This window comes from Odontesthes bonariensis, chromosome 22 (assembly GCF_027942865.1).
Source record: "Odontesthes bonariensis isolate fOdoBon6 chromosome 22, fOdoBon6.hap1, whole genome shotgun sequence".
Taxonomy (NCBI): Eukaryota; Metazoa; Chordata; class Actinopteri; order Atheriniformes; family Atherinopsidae; genus Odontesthes; species Odontesthes bonariensis.
Genome location: NC_134527.1, coordinates 282,791 through 299,334, shown reverse-complemented (window position 1 = coordinate 299,334; position 16,544 = coordinate 282,791). Strand labels below are relative to the sequence as shown.

The 16,544-nt window shown below is 46.7% G+C and overlaps 2 protein-coding genes across 5 annotated transcripts; one reads left to right on the top strand and one right to left on the bottom strand.

The window, feature by feature from the left end:
• Positions 1–896: 896 nt before the first annotated feature.
• On the bottom strand, positions 897–2,108 carry cdc26 (cell division cycle 26 homolog). 2 transcript variants are annotated; one of them, XM_075455945.1, is made up of 3 exons: positions 1,926–2,108; positions 1,265–1,405; positions 897–1,120 (listed from the first exon to the last, which is right to left on the bottom strand). In XM_075455945.1, exons 2-3 carry the CDS (start codon positions 1,343–1,345, stop codon positions 917–919), a joined length of 285 nt encoding a protein of 94 aa, XP_075312060.1. In that variant the 5' UTR covers positions 1,346–1,405; positions 1,926–2,108; the 3' UTR covers positions 897–916. The 2 variants fall into 2 exon arrangements, with proteins under 2 accessions (XP_075312060.1, XP_075312059.1); XM_075455944.1 differs by having other exon boundaries at positions 1,265–1,346; positions 1,926–2,107.
• On the top strand, positions 2,097–15,546 carry prpf4 (pre-mRNA splicing tri-snRNP complex factor PRPF4). 3 transcript variants are annotated; one of them, XM_075455941.1, is made up of 14 exons: positions 2,097–2,176; positions 3,258–3,437; positions 3,835–4,109; positions 4,265–4,344; positions 7,743–7,836; positions 8,136–8,230; positions 8,326–8,384; positions 8,789–8,912; positions 9,395–9,484; positions 13,852–13,974; positions 14,566–14,673; positions 14,803–14,921; positions 14,997–15,103; positions 15,357–15,546. In XM_075455941.1, the coding sequence occupies exons 2-14, from the start codon at positions 3,281–3,283 to the stop codon at positions 15,453–15,455; spliced, it is 1,530 nt and encodes a 509-aa protein (XP_075312056.1). In that variant the 5' UTR covers positions 2,097–2,176; positions 3,258–3,280; the 3' UTR covers positions 15,456–15,546. The 3 variants fall into 3 exon arrangements, with proteins under 3 accessions (XP_075312056.1, XP_075312058.1, XP_075312057.1); XM_075455943.1 differs by having other exon boundaries at positions 2,099–2,176; positions 3,212–3,437; XM_075455942.1 differs by having other exon boundaries at positions 2,102–2,176; positions 3,261–3,437.
• Positions 15,547–16,544: the final 998 nt, after the last annotated feature.

Here is a 16,544-nt window from a genome sequence, read left to right as displayed (position 1 = left end):
TTGTTTTTTCTAAAGATTTTAAGAATGAAAACTATTTGACTGAAATCATTTATTCTGCAGACTTACAACTTCAGATTGGATATAGGTCTATAATGAGCCAACACTTCTGAATCAAGAGTAGGTTTTTTAAGTAAAGGTTTAATTACAGCAACCTTAAAAGTCTGAGGTACATATCCTGTCAACAAAGACAGATTGATCAAATCCAATATGGAAGTATTGATTAATGGGAAAACCTCCTTGATCAGTCTGGTTGGGATTGGGTCTAAAACACAAGTTGATGGTTTAGAAGAGACTATTGCTGTTGTTAGTTAAGAGAGATCAACTGGGCAGAAGCCGTCTAAATATAAATCAGGTTCTAAAGATACTTCTAAAGCTGCTGTACTTGATGATACATCACTGATAATAGTGGGAAGGACTCCATCAATCTTCTCTCTGATAGAAACAATTTTATTAATAAAGAAGCTCATGAAATCATCCCTGCTGAGAGTTAAAGGAATAACTGGCTCAGCAGAACTCGGACTCTTAGTCAGACTGGCTACAGTGCTGAAAAGAAACCTGGGATTGTTCTTATTCTCTTCTATCAATGATGAATAATAAGCAGTTCTAGCTTTACGAAGGGCTTTCTTATACATTATTAAACTATCAAAACCAGCAGAAGTAGAATTCAGCAGCTATTTTCTGAAGGCGAACAAAGTTAATATAAATATAAAAAATGTCTGACAAACCTTTATCTGATTGGCATTCGGGGGATGCTCCGGAGCTTATTAAACATTTATTAAACTTATTAAACTGATCTGGCACCACTTTGTGCTGCTGCTGCTTCAGGTGAGTCTTCTCTGGGTTCCACCTGGCTTCTGATTGGTTAGAAACTTAAAATTACTCCAAACAAACATCAGTTTTCTTTTCAAACTGTTTATTAAAACTGTAAACTTCCAAATAAGGTCGGCAGTGTGGCCGGTTTGGGGTGGGGCTTGTAGCCAATTCGCTCATTGATAAGCTCCGCCCTCGATGCCGTAGAGGACGACGCTGCGGCAGAGGCTCCGCCCCCCATCATATCAGCACCGATGACAGAAGCCCCTCCGCCTCCTGACTCCGCCTCCTCTCGCTGACGCTTCCTGGCCTGAAAACAAACAAAATGTCTGATTACTTCCTCACAGCTTCCCTGATCAATACTGTTACTTCCTTTCTTTATCAATGTGATCAGTTCTGATCAGGACACATCGGATCAATTAATTAATAAGTTAAATATGTAAATCATCTGAACCTCCAGCTCCTTTTTCACGCTCTCGAACTCCTCGGTGTCGTCAATCTTCAGCTCCAAACGAGTCGGTTTCCTCCTCAACATCCTGCACACAGCGATCAATAAGGTTATTGATCACTTCTTCTGATCAATTATCTGACTGACCTGCACACAGTGATCAATAAGGTTATTGAATAAAAACAAACTAAAAACCCAATTTGATTGTTTGTTGTTTATCTACCCAGTTTGTTGTTTATCTACCATGCTGTGAATCATAAATTATAAACAAAAGCAAAGCTACAACATGTCTCCTCTGACGACATGATAACCGTATTTTGTTTTGTTTTGTTTTTAATGAGACATGAGAGGCGGAAGCTCAGAATTCTACCAGGTGGAACTTTGTTGTGGAGTCTGTTTCAGCCGGTCGGACATTCTGTGAGACGCAGCTAAGCTAAGCTAAGCTAAACTAAGCTAAGCCTGCCCAGGAGCAATTACCATGGTTACTTATTAAAATAAGCCCGGTTGGTGGAAAGGAACAGATAAAACAGTTTTCCTTTAACCCAACTCTGAACTATTCCGACCAACGTCAGGTGTTCACAGACAGTGACGTCAGCACGGTCAGCCATTTACTGACCCGCACCGCGAACACAAACAAACAAATAAATAAACAGGCTAACGTGCTAACCTGTCCCCACGTGGTTCACCGGAGCCAAGTGGACGCTCCTCGCGCAGCTCGGCGGCGGATCCTTCGGAACCGGCAGGTGTTCGGTGGACAGGTGAGCTGCTGTTTGCTTTTATCTCCTGAATTTATCTCCGGAGTCTGTGCGCTGCTGTGGATGCATTAACCGGAAGAAGAACCTTTGACCCGGAAGCTGATTCCCTGCTACATCCGGGTCACGGAGCTCAGAGACGCTTCAGCCTCGTTCGTGCTCAGCGGTAAGTTTGTCTAAAAATCTCAAACTAACTTAGAATTTCCACCGAAAACAACCGGAAAATGCAACGGAAATTTGGCACGAACAAAGCGCGTGCGTGAGGCGACAGAACTCACGTGCTCAGACCTTCATGGCGGCTCAGAGACTCAAGTGGAGGTTTGGCGGTGCTCAGAGGAACATAAACTGTTTGATATCATAGAACAAAACATATTAATATGGTTAAACAAGTTCCCAAATGCCTTCCTTTTGGGGATTTTAACGTTGCTCTTGATAATATTTTAGATAGATGGCCATCAAGACAAAACAACAATGAAAGCTGCTATTTAAAGCTTTTCATGCAAAGATTTGATTTGATAGATATTTGGAGAGAAACATTTCCGACTAACAAAGTATACACATGGTCTAATAAAGCGGGATCCTCCCAATCTAGAATTGACTTTTGGCTGATGTCTAGGGGTCTAAAAGAAAACCCAACAGCACAAATTATAGCCACACCATTAACAGATCACAAAGCTGTACACATCATTATTCCTCTATTCCCTGCTTGTCATAACCGTTCTTCTTATTGGAAACTGAATAGCTCAATTTTAAATTATGAAGATGGAATGAAGCTCAAATTGATGATAAATATTGTAACAAATGGGAACTTATGAAATTCGAAATTGCCAAATACTGTAGAAAATATAGCTCTAATCTAGCCAAATAAAGGAATGCAGAGGAAGACAAGATCATATCCACCATAACCTGCTCAGAGGAACATGGCCCTTAAAATCAGAACAGGCTGCAGTTTATTATCCGTAGAAGAAGAAGACGCTGAGCAGAAGCAGTTTATTATCCGTAGAAGAAGAAGACACTGAACAGAACCGGGCCGACCCAGCAGAACCAGGAGCGGCTCCAGAGCTTCGGGTTGGCCGACCTTTATGCGACTATCTGACGTCATCAAAAAGGGACTTCTTCAGATGTTTTAATTTTAGAAAACAGAAACAGTTTTTTTACTCGTTTGTTCCACTTTCTCTTTTTCTCTGTTTCTCTTAATGAGCCGTGAGTGTTGTCCTCTTCTTCTTCTCCGGTGGTTATTCCGGCAGCAGCAGAAGAAGAAGTCGGCAGGATGTCGGACGATGAGGACTCCGCTCCAGCGGTGAAGAGAAGTCGCGTTTTCTACGGCAGCCTCGAAGAGAAGGAGCGCGAGCGCCTGAGCTCAGAGAAAAGGGGAAGTGATGGCGTCAAGGCGGGAATCAAGGCTGGAAACATCAACATCTCCTCAGGTGGGTCAACTTTAGCTGTGAGCTGTTTCCATGGCAACCAGATTAAGGCTCAGGTGAGCTGAGGGACAAAGTTTCCATGGCAACCATATTAAGGCTCAGGTGAGCTGAGGGAACATGTTACCATGGCAACCAGACTAAGGCTCAGGTGAGCTGAGGGAACATGTTTCCATGGTAACCAGATTAAGGCTCAGGTGAGCTGAGGGAACATGTTTCCATGGATACGGTTGTGTCTTCTCCATGAATACGGTTGTGTCGTCTCCATGGATACGGTTGTGTCTTCTCCATGGATACGGTTGTGTTGTCTCCATGGATACGGTTGTGTCGTCTCCATGGATACGGTTGTGTCGTCTCCATGGATACGGTTCTCATACTCATGAGTCGGTTTCCTATGGTTCAGGGGAGACTCTGGAGATGGAGGAGCGGGTCAGCGAGCGGCAGCATGATGCTCTCGCTGAGTTTGAGCGGCGCCGGCGAGCGCGGCAGATCACCGTGTCCACAGATGACGCCGAGGTGAAGGCCGGCCTCCGAGCACTGGGGGAGCCAATCACGTTGTTTGGAGAGGGACCAGCTGACCGCCGGGAGAGGCTGCGTGGCGTTCTGTCCGTGGTCGGACCCGACGCCCTGAAGAAGTCCAGAAAAGACGAGGAGCGGGCCAAGAGGTCCCAGGACGAGGTGAGTCCCGCCCCAGTGGGTCCTGTGGCTCCGGTGTAAACCTGGACGCCACAGAACCGGTACTGAGGATCCAGAGAATAGAAACATCTGGATCCCGATGGTTGGGTTCAGGTTGGTGATGTAAACTGGGTCCTGTTCTTTCTGACCAATCACAGTGTCAGCAGACGTGGTACCATGAAGGCTCCGCCTCCCTGAAGGACGCTCGGCTCTGGTTGGCCAGATACTCTCTTCCACGGTGAGTCATCAGTAAACTGACCAATCAGAGACACCCCAGACTTTAACTGATGTCTCTGTTGGTTGCCGTGGCAATCAATTAGTTACTTGGGCTGTGTTCGAAACTACATACTACATACTGCACACTGCATACTACATACTACATACTGCATACTGCACACTGCATACTACATACTGCATACTGCACACTGCATACTGCACACTGCATACTGCATACTACATACTACATACTGCACACTACATACTGCACACTACATACTGCACACTACATACTGCATACTGCACACTGCACACTACATACTGCACACTGCACACTACATACTGCACACTGCATACTTCATACTGCACACTGCATACTGCACACTACATACTGCACACTGCATACTACATACTGCATACTGCACACTACATACTGCATACTACATACTGCACACTACATACTGCATACTGCACACTACATACTGCACACTGCATACTACGTACTGCACACTACATACTGCATACTACGTACTACATACTACACACTGCATACTGCATACTACGTACTACATACTGCATACTACATACTGCACACTACATACTGCATACTACATACTGCATACTACGTACTACATACTACACACTACATACTACATACTGCATACGGCATACTACATACTGCATACTACATACTGCATACGGCATACTACATACTGCACACGGCATACTGCATACTACATACTGCATACGGCATAATACATACTGCATACTACTTACTGCACACGGCATACTGCACACGGCATACGGCATACTGCATACTAGATACTGCACACGGCATACTGCATACTGCACACGGCATACTGCATACTGCATACGGCATACTGCATACTAGATACTGCATACAGCATACTGCATACTAGATACTGCATACGGCATACTGCATACGGCATACTGCATATTACATACGGCATACTGCATACGGCATACTACATACTGCACACGGCATACTACATACTGCATACGGCATAATACATACTGCATACTACTTACTGCACACGGCATACTGCACACGGCATACTGCATACGGCATACTGCATACTAGATACTGCATACGGCATACTGCATACTAGATACTGCATACTGCACACGGCATACTGCATACGGCATACTGCATACTAGATACTGCATACGGCATACTGCATACTACATACTGCACACGGCATACTGCATACTACATACTGCATACGGCATAATACATACTGCATACTACTTACTGCACACGGCATACTGCACACGGCATACTGCATACGGCATACTGCATACTAGATACTGCATACGGCATACTGCATACTGCATACTAGATACTGCATACGGCATACTGCATACTGCACACGGCATACTGCATACTGCATACTGCATACTACATACTGCATACTGCATACGGCATACTGCATACTGCACACGGCATACTGCATACTAGATACTGCATACTACATACTGCATACTGCATACGGCATACTGCATACTACATACTACATACTGCATACGGCATACTGCATACCGCACACTGCATACTACATACCGCACACTGCATACTACATACTGCATACTGCACACGGCACACTACATACTGCATACTGCATACTGCACACTGCATACGGCATACTGCATACGGCACACTGCACACTACACACTGCATACTGCATACTACATACGGCACACTGCACACTACATACTGCATACTACATACTGCATACTACATACCGCACACTGCATACTACATACTGCATACTGCACACGGCACACTACATACGGCACACTGCACACTACATATTGCATACTACACACTGCATACTACATACCGCACACTGCATACTACATACTGCATACTGCACACTGCATACGGCACACTGCACACTACACACTGCATACTGCATACTACATACTGCACACTGCACACTACATACGGCATACTGCATACTACATACTGCACACTACACACTGCATACTACATACTGCACACTGCACACTACATACTACATACTGGACACTGCATACTACATACGGCATACTGCATACTACATACGGCATACTGCATACTACATACGGCATACTGCATACTACATACTACATACTGCACTCTACATACTGCATACTGCACACTGCATACGGCATACTGCATACTACATACGGCACACTGCACACTACATACTGCATACGGCATACTGCATACGGCACACTGCATACTACATACTGCACACTGCATACTACATACTGGACTGCATACTACATACTGGACACTGCATACTACATACGGCATACTGCATACTACATACCGCACACTGCATACTACATACTGCACACTGCATACTACATACTGCACTCTACATACTGCATACTACATACGGCATACAGCATACTGCATACTGCACACTGCATACTACATACTGCACACTGCATACTACATACGGCATACTGCACTCTACATACTGCACACTGCATACTACATACGGCATACAGCACTCTGCATACTGCACACTGCATACTACATACTGCATACTACATACTACATACAGCATACTACATACTACATACGGCATACAGCATACTGCATACTGCACACTACATACTGCATACTACATACTGCATACTGCACACTACATACTGCATACTACATACTGCACACTACATACTGCATACTGCATACTACATACTGCATACTACATACTCATCGATCAGACAGTATGCATAGCGTTTACCCAAAATGCATTTCTCTCCTGCCCGAGCTGAAATCAGCCGGCCTGAAGCTGATTTCCCTTAAGCTCTAAACTCTGTAAACTTTAGCAACATTTGAAACATTTTCAGGTGAGAAAGTAGTCGTTTAGATCCCCAACGTGTTGAAAATCTGACAAAATACCGGCTGTTTACAATTTTGTTCCCACGAATTCGGCGCTACTAAAGCTTGCCGCAGTGAGCAACGCACTTCCGGTTATTTTCACAAAATAAAATACCCGTTGCCTTTTATCATAGGGAAAGCCATTACCATACAATTGGTGCTTTTGTTTTGAAAACAGGAAGTGAACCTACCCTCGTTGTAGCTAGCTTGAAACTGCCGTTTTGACAGGAAATGACGATCGGTCACGTTACGTTGCATCTTGGGTAGTTTGAGTATGAGTAGTAACCTCATGATGCATACCCAACATTTCGGAGAATCTAGTATGCATCCGGCAACTTCTCGCTTACTCAAACTCGCATACTAACTCAGAAAGTTAGTAGGAGAAGTAGGAGAAGTATGCGGTTTGGAATGCAGCCTGAGACTCTGCAGCACCTTCTGTCAGAGGTCACAGCCTGAGCTGATTGTTGCTGGATGACATTTCATTGGTTGAGACTCAGGAAGTGCTGTTCTAATTGGTCCATTAGGGCAGTGAGGCGCCTGGAAGCTGCACGCGCTCAGAAGGATGTTAACGAGTCGACCAGGACGATGCGCCAACAAGAACTGCACAAGAGCCTGAGGGTGAGACCGCCGCCACAAACACGCCACCAACACGCCACCACCGGAGTTTAATAACATACATTGTTAACTGTGTTTAATGGTTAGCTCAGAGTCTCAGAGTCTTAAGGTTAAAGAACAGAAGAACCAGAACAGCTGCTGTAGAACCTCGGATTGAACGTTCTGGTTCTGTGGATCAGCTGACAGGAAGTTCTGATGAGCTGATTCTGAAGGGCAGCCTGACCCACTTCTACTCCGTAACCCGGTCCTGTGTTCTGATCCACGTCCTGTTCTAAAGCTGAAAGAATCTTCTTCTTCTGCAGAATCTGAACAACTTCTGCAGTCAGATTGGTGATGATCGACCAATCAGCTTCTGCCATTTCAGCCCAGACTCCAAGATGTTGGCCACCGCTTCCTGGTAACAAGCCCCACCCACCGACCATATGAGCTTTAGCATGTTTTAACTCCGTGCTCATGTTAAACTGTAACTAATGCTAACGTGCTAATCCCCAGGAGCGGACTGTGTAAGCTGTGGTCCGTCCCCGACTGCAACCCGATTCGCACACTCAGAGGTGGGCGGAGCCTGAAACACGGTCGATCATGTTCATGTTGGTTTTGATTTAAGGGTTATAAACGCTCCCCTGAGTCATAGAAACCCTAACCCTTACCTTTACCCTGACCCTAACTCTGACCCTAACCTTTACCCTAACCCTTACCCTAACCTTTACCTTTTAACCTTACCCTGACCCTAACCTTTACCTTTACCCTTACCCTAACCTTTACCCTAACCTTTACCCTAACCCTTACCTTAACCTTTTAACCTAACCCTTACCTTAACCTTTACCTTTACCCTTACCCTAACCTTTACCCCTGACCCTTACCTTTACCCTAACCCTTACCTTTACCCTAACCTTTACCCTGAAATACTGGGGTTTAATGCAACTTGAACAGCTTCACCTTTTCCCTTTGGCTTAAGGACACAACACCAACGTGGGAGCCATCGTGTTTCGCCCGCAGGCTGGAGTCTCTCTGGACCAATCAGATGTCAGCCTGGCGTCATGTGCTGCTGATGGGACGGTGAAGCTGTGGAACCTCGAGAGGTAGGAGACAAGGAGGGAGGAGATGAGGAAGCAAGGAGGGAGGAGACAGGGAGGGAGGAGGCAAGGAGGGAGGAGAAAGAGAGACCAGGAGGTAGGAGACAGGGAGGGAGGAGACAGGGAGACAGGGAGGGAGGAGACAGGGAGACAGGGAGGGAGGAGACAGGGAGGGAGGAGACAGGGAGGGAGGAGACAGGGAGGGAGGAGACAGGGAGGGAGGAGACGAGGAGGGAGGAGACAGAGAGACAAGGAGGTAGGAGACAGGGAGGGAGGAGACGAGGAGGGAGGAGACAGAGAGACAGGGAGGTAGGAGACAGGGAGGGAGGAGACAGAGAGACAAGGAGGTAGGAGACAGGGAGGTAGGAGACAGGGAGGTAGGAGACAGGGAGGGAGGAGACAGGGAGGGAGGAGACGAGGAGGGAGGAGACAGAGAATATGAGCGTGAGTAAAACTGACCTGTAATCTTCTGTGTGTCGTTGCCGTAGCGATGAGCCGGTGGCTGACATCGAGGGTCACAGTGAACGAGTGTCTCGGGTGTCCTGGCATCCGTCCGGAAGGTTCCTGGGAACGACCTGGTAAGTTTGTCCCAGAGTCCCAGTGTGGTCCCAGAGTCCCAGTGTGGTCCCAGAGTCCCAGTGTGGTCCCAGAGTCCCAGTGTGGTCCCAGAGTCCCAGTGTGATCCCAGAGTCCCAGTGTGGTCCCAGAGTCCCAGTGTGGTCCAGAGTCCCAGTGTGGTCCAGAGTCCCAGTGTGGTCCAGAGTCCCAGTGTGGTCCCAGAGTCCCAGTGTGGTCCCAGAGTCCCAGTGTGATCCCAGAGTCCCAGTGTGGTCCCAGAGTCCCAGTGTGATCCCAGAGTCCCAGTGTGGTCCCAGAGTCCCAGTGTGGTCCCAGAGTCCCAGTGTGGTCCAGAGTCCCAGTGTGGTCCCAGAGTCCCAGTGTGGTCCCAGAGTCCCAGTGTGGTCCCAGAGTCCCAGTGTGATCCCAGAGTCCCAGTGTGGTCCCGAGTCCCAGTGTGGTCCCAGAGTCCCAGTGTGGTCCCAGAGTCCCAGTGTGGTCCCGAGTCCCAGTGTGGTCCAGAGTCCCAGTGTGGTCCCAGAGTCCCAGTGTGGTCCCGAGTCCCAGTGTGGTCCCAGAGTCCCAGTGTGGTCCCAGAGTCCCAGTGTGGTCCCAGAGTCCCAGTGTGGTCCCGAGTCCCAGTGTGATCCCAGAGTCCCAGTGTGGTCCCGAGTCCCAGTGTGGTCCCGAGTCCCAGTGTGGTCCCAGAGTCCCAGTGTGGTCCCAGAGTCCCAGTGTGGTCCCAGAGTCCCAGTGTGGTCCAGAGTCCCAGTGTGGTCCCAGAGTCCCAGTGTGGTCCAGAGTCCCAGTGTGGTCCAGAGTCCCAGTGTGGTCCAGAGTCCCAGTGTGGTCCCAGAGTCCCAGTGTGGTCCCGAGTCCCAGTGTGGTCCCAGAGTCCCAGTGTGGTCCCGAGTCCCAGTGTGGTCCCAGAGTCCCGGTGTGGTCCAGAGTCCCAGTGTGGTCCCAGAGTCCCAGTGTGGTCCCAGAGTCCCAGTGTGATCCCAGAGTCCCAGTGTGGTCCCAGAGTCCCAGTGTGGTCCCAGAGTCCCAGTGTGGTCCCAGAGTCCCAGTGTGGTCCAGAGTCCCAGTGTGGTCCAGAGTCCCAGTGTGGTCCCAGAGTCCCAGTGTGGTCCCGAGTCCCAGTGTGGTCCCAGAGTCCCGGTGTGGTCCCGAGTCCCAGTGTGGTCCCAGAGTCCCGGTGTGGTCCAGAGTCCCGGTGTGGTCCAGAGTCCCAGTGTGGTCCAGAGTCCCAGTGTGGTCCAGAGTCCCAGTGTGGTCCCAGAGTCCCAGTGTGGTCCCAGAGTCCCGGTGTGGTCCCAGAGTCCCGGTGTGGTCCCACCTGATGGTGTAAATGGTTTGGTAACTGGTCTGATGATGTACATGGTTTGGTAACTGGTCTGATGGTGTACATGGTTTGGTAACTGGTCTGATAGTGTAAATGGTTTGGAAACTGGTCTGATGGTGTAAATGGTTTGTTAACTGGTCTGATGGTGTAAATGCAGGTTTGTAACTGGTCTGATGGTGTAAATATTTTGGGTCCACCTGATGGTGTAAATGGTTTGGTAACTGGTCTGATGGTGTAAATGGTTTGGTAACTGGTCTGATGGTGTACATGGTTTGGTAACTGGTCTGATGGTGTACATGGTTTGGTAACTGGTCTGATAGTGTAAATGGTTTGGAAACTGGTCTGATGGTGTAAATGGTTTGGAAACTGGTCTGATGGTGTAAATGGTTTGTTAACTGGTCTGATAGTGTAAATGGTTTGGAAACTGGTCTGATGGTGTAAATGGTTTGTTAACTGGTCTGATGGTGTAAATGGTTTGGTAACTGGTCTGATGGTGTAAATGGTTTGGTAACTGGTCTGATGGTGTAAATGGTTTGGTAACTGGTCTGATGGTGTACATGGTTTGGTAACTGGTCTGATGGTGTAAATGGTTTGGTAACTGGTCTGATGGTGTAAATGGTTTGGAAACTGGTCTGATGGTGTAAATGGTTTGGTAACTGGTCTGATGGTGTAAATGGTTTGGTAACTGGTCTGATGGTGTAAATGGTTTGGTAACTGGTCTGATGGTGTAAATGGTTTGGAAACTGGTCTGATGGTGTAAATGGTTTGGTAACTGGTCTGATGGTGTAAATGGTTTGGTAACTGGTCTAATGGTGTAAATGGTTTGGTAACTGGTCTGATGGTGTAAATGGTTTGGTAACTGGTCTGATAGTGTAAATGGTTTGGAAACTGGTCTGATGGTGTAAATGGTTTGGTAACTGGTCTGATGGTGTAAATGGTTTGGTAACTGGTCTGATGGTGTACATCGTTTGGTAACTGGTCTGATGGTGTAAATGGTTTGGTAACTGGTCTGATGGTGTACATGGTTTGGTAACTGGTCTGATGGTGTAAATGCAGGTTTGTAACTGGTCTGATGGTGTAAATGGTTTGGAAACTGTTCTGATGGTGTAAATGGTTTGGTAACTGCTCTGATGGTGTAAATGGTTTGGAAACTGGTCTGATGGTGTAAATGGTTTGGTAACTGGTCTGATGGTGTAAATGGTTTGGAAACTGGTCTGATGGTGTAAATGGTTTGGTAACTGGTCTGATGGTGTAAATGGTTTGGTAACTGGTCTAATGGTGTAAATGCAGGTTTGGTAACTGGTCTGATGGTGTAAATGGTTTGTTAACTGGTCTGATGGTGTAAATGGTTTGGTAACTGGTCTAATGGTGTAAATGCAGGTTTGGTAACTGGTCTGATGGTGTAAATGGTTTGTTAACTGGTCTGATGGTGTACATGATTTGGTAACTGGTCTGATGGTGTACATGGTTTGATTCCACCTGATGGTGTAAATGGTTTGGTAACTGGTCTGATGGTGTAAATATTATGGGTCCACCTGATGGTGTAAATGGTTTGGTAACTGGTCTGATGGTGTACATGGTTTGGTAACTGGTCTGATGGTGTAAATGGTTTGGTAACTGGTCTGATGGTGTAAATGGTTTGGTAACTGGTCTGATGGTGTAAATGGTTTGGTAACTGGTCTGATGGTGTACATGGTTTGGTTCCACCTGATGGTGTAAATGGTTTGGTAACTGGTCTGATGGTGTAAATGGTTTGGTTCCACCTAATCGTATAAATAGTTTGGTTCCACCTGATGGTGTAAATGGTTTGGTTCCACCTAATCGTATAAATAGTTTGGTTCCACCTGATGGTGTAAATGGTTTGGTTCCACCTGATCGTATAAATAGTTTGGTTCCACCTGATGGTGTACATGGTTTGGTTCCACCTGATGGTGTAAATGGTTTGGTAACTGGTCTGATAGTGTAAATGTTTTGGGTCCACCTGATGGTGTAAATGGTTTGGTAACTGGTCTGATGGTGTAAATGCAGGTTTGGTAACTGGTCTGATGGTGTAAATGCAGGTTTGGTAACTGGTTTGATGGTTTGGTAACTGGTCTGATGGTGTAAAGACTCAACAACCTGATAAAGAAGGCTGGTTCTGTTCTGGGGACGACTGTGGAACCTCTGGAGACAATAATGCAAAGAAGGATTTTGCATAAAATCAAGAGAATTATGGACAACCCTGAACATCCTCTCCATGAGACTGTTATCAGAAAACAGAGTCTCTTCAGTCAAAGGCTTCTTCAGTTTGGATGCAAAACGGACCGCTACAGGAAATCTTTCCTGCCCACAGCCATCAGCATCTATAATAACTCTTTGATTTAATTGAGCTACATCAACATTTAATTTCCCTCTGGGATAAATAAAGTATTTTGAATTGAATTGAATTGAATTGAAATGGTTTGGTAACTGGTCTGATGGTGTAAATGGTTTGGTAACTGGTCTGATGGTGTAAATGGTTTGGTAACTGGTCTGATGGTGTAAATGCAGGTTTGGTAACTGGTCTGATGGTTTGGTAACTGGTCTGATGGTGTAAATGTTTTGGGTCCACCTGATGGTGTAAATGGTTTGGTAACTGGTCTGATGGTGTAAATGTTTTGGGTCCACCTGATGGTGTAAATGGTTTGGTAACTGGTCTGATGGTGTAAATGTTTTGGGTCCACCTGATGGTGTAAATGGTTTGGTAACTGGTCTGATGGTGTAAATGGTTTGGTAACTGGGCTGATGGTGTAAATGGTTTGGTAACTGGTCTGATGGTGTCCATGGTTTGGTAACTGGTCTGATGGTGTAAAGGATTTGGTAACTGGTCTGATGGTGTACATGGTTTGATTCCACCTGATGGTGTAAATGGTTTGGTAACTGGTCTGATGGTGTAAATATTTTGGGTCCACCTGATGGTGTAAATGGTTTGGTAACTGGTCTGATGGTTTGGTAACTGGTCTGATGGTGTAAATGCAGGTTTGGTAACTGGTCTGATGGTTTGGTAACTCTCTGTTTGTACAGCTATGATAACTCGTGGCGTCTGTGGGACTTGGAGGTTCAGGAGGAAATCCTCCATCAGGAGGGTCACAGCAAAGGAGTTCATGACCTGAGCTTCCATCCCGACGGCTCGCTGGTTGCCACAGGGTGAGTCTGAAGTTCTCTGTGCACCTTTAAATGGAGACGTGATGTAATATCATCCCTGCTGAGAGTTAAAGGAATACCTGGCTCAACAGAGCTCGGACTCTTTGTCAGACTGGCTACAGCGCTGAAGAGAAACCTGGGATTGTTCTTATTCTCTTCTATCAATGATGAATGATAAGCAGTTCTAGCTTTACGAAGGGCTTTCTTATACGTTATTAAACTATCTTTCCAGACTAACTGAGACTCTTCTAAATTAGAGGAACGCCACTGTCTCTCCAGCTTTCTTGCAGCCTGCTTTAAAGCAGCTGAATTATACCAAGGAGCCAACCTCTTCTGACTGATTACCTTCCTTTTCAGAGGGGCAACATTGCCCAGTGCTGTACGCATTGAAACTATAGTGCTGTCAACAAGAGAGTCAAGTGTTTCTGGAGTAAAGTTTAGGTAGCCGTCCCCTGTCATATCTGCACATGGCAGTGAAGAAAAGGATGATGGAATTAACTCTTTAAATCTGTTTACAGCATCCTCGTCCAATCAGAGGCCTGGATGCATTCAGCAGAGTGATTTTAATCCTGTTTCTGTGTCTCGTCCAATCAGAGGCCTGGATGCGTTCGGCAGGGTGTGGGATCTGCGCACCGGGCGCTGCGTTGTGTTCCTGGAGGGTCACCTGAGGGAGATCTACAGCCTGCACTTTTCTCCCAACGGGTCAGTGAAACTAGCCAATGAGAAATGAGAGAAACGCCATCAAACATTAAAGCCTAGTTTGAACAGAAAACTTTATTAATGTTTATTAAAGATTCAGTTTGATGGTTTTATGTCTGCTTGTGTCCTCAGGCATCACCTGGCCACAGGAAGTGGGGACCACACCTGTAAGGTTTGGGAGCTGCGCAACAGGAAGTGCCTGTACACAGTCCCCGCCCACCAGAACCTGCTGTCAGCCGTCCGCTTCCAACGTAAACAAAGTTTTATTTGAACCTTTTCACTGTGTCACGGCTTTGTTTGTTTCTGACATCACTTCCTGTCTGCAGCCACTGACGGCCACTTCCTGTTGACCGGCGCCTATGACAACACGGCGAAGGTTTGGAGCCACCCGGGCTGGATGCCCATGAAGACGCTGGCCGGGCACGAGGGCAAGGTACGAGCTCTGATTGGTCTGTTCCAACGCTGCGCTCTGATTGGTCTGTTCCAACGCTGCGCTCTGATTGGTCTGTTCCAACGCTGCGCTCTGATTGGTCTGGTCTGTTCCAACGCTGCGCTCTGATTGGTCTGGTCTGTTCCAACGCTGCGCTCTGATTGGTCTGGTCTGTTCCAACGCTGCGTTGTGATTGGTCTGTTCCAACGCTGCGCTCTGATTGGTGCAGTGGTCTAAGTGTCCCTTCTGTTTGCAGGTGATGGGCGTCGACGTGTCACCTGACGGGAAGCTGATCGCCACCAGCTCCTACGACCGAACTTTCAAACTGTGGCTGTCGGAGTCAAGCCAACTGTGATGTCACCAGTGATGTCATCCACATAAATGACCTGTTTTTTTTTATGTTTTGTTGTGTTTTTTTCTAATAAAATACCAGCTGATTTTCTGAATGTTTTGTCTTTAATTAAAATCTTTAATGCTCTAAATGCTCGGGGCCTCTTTCTCTCTTGTGGATAGATATTTTATCCTAAATCATAAAAGTGGTTTTGGCTCCTCGGTGAGTTGTTGCTGCTCATCTGCCTCCAGTTTCCCTCAGAGTTCACATGATTGGTTCAATAAGGCCCAGCTGTGTTCACTCAGTGTCACATGACCCTAACCCTGAGAGTCGTGCCACTGATCTGATGACCCCATGAAGACCAGCAGCTCTGCGACCAGGTGAGGGACGAAGCTGTTGGAAGTCGCTGCTGTTATCGTTTCTGACAGTTTGGTGTTCTTTGGTGTTTTATTCTTCATTTATTTAACTTGGAGCAGAGGAAGCTGACATGATGTCTGTTGGATCAGCTCCATGTTTCTGTTTCTATGAACTCAGCAGAGTTCTAACCAACGGGTTCAGGCTGCTGTTGAATTTAGCTGCAGGCTAAAGGGTTCAGAAAAGTTTCTGCATTTGAATCCATCAGCTGTTTAATTGGTACTTCTAATGAAGCCTGGGAGCATATGCCCATCTGCCCCGCCTCCATGTGACCGAGGCTGTGTTTGAAACCGCATACGTCTCCTACTACTCATACTAACTTTAACTTTTTTAAGTTGCCGGATGTATACTAGATTCTCCTAAATGTTGGGTATGCATCATGAGGTTACTACTCATACTCAAACTACCCAAGATGCAACGTAACGTGACGTCGCCGATCGTCATTTCCTGTCAAAATGGAAAGCTAGCTACAACGAGGGTAGGTTCACTTCCTGCTTTCAAAACAAAAGCACCAATTGTATGGTAATGGCTTTCCCTATGATAAAAGGCAACGGGTATTTTATTTTGTGAAAATAACAGGAAGTGCGTTGCTCACTGCGGCTAGCTTTAGTAGCGCCGCATTCGTGGGAACAAAATTGTAAACAGCCGGTATTTTGTCAGGTTTTCAACACGTTGGGGATCTAAATGACTACTTTCTCA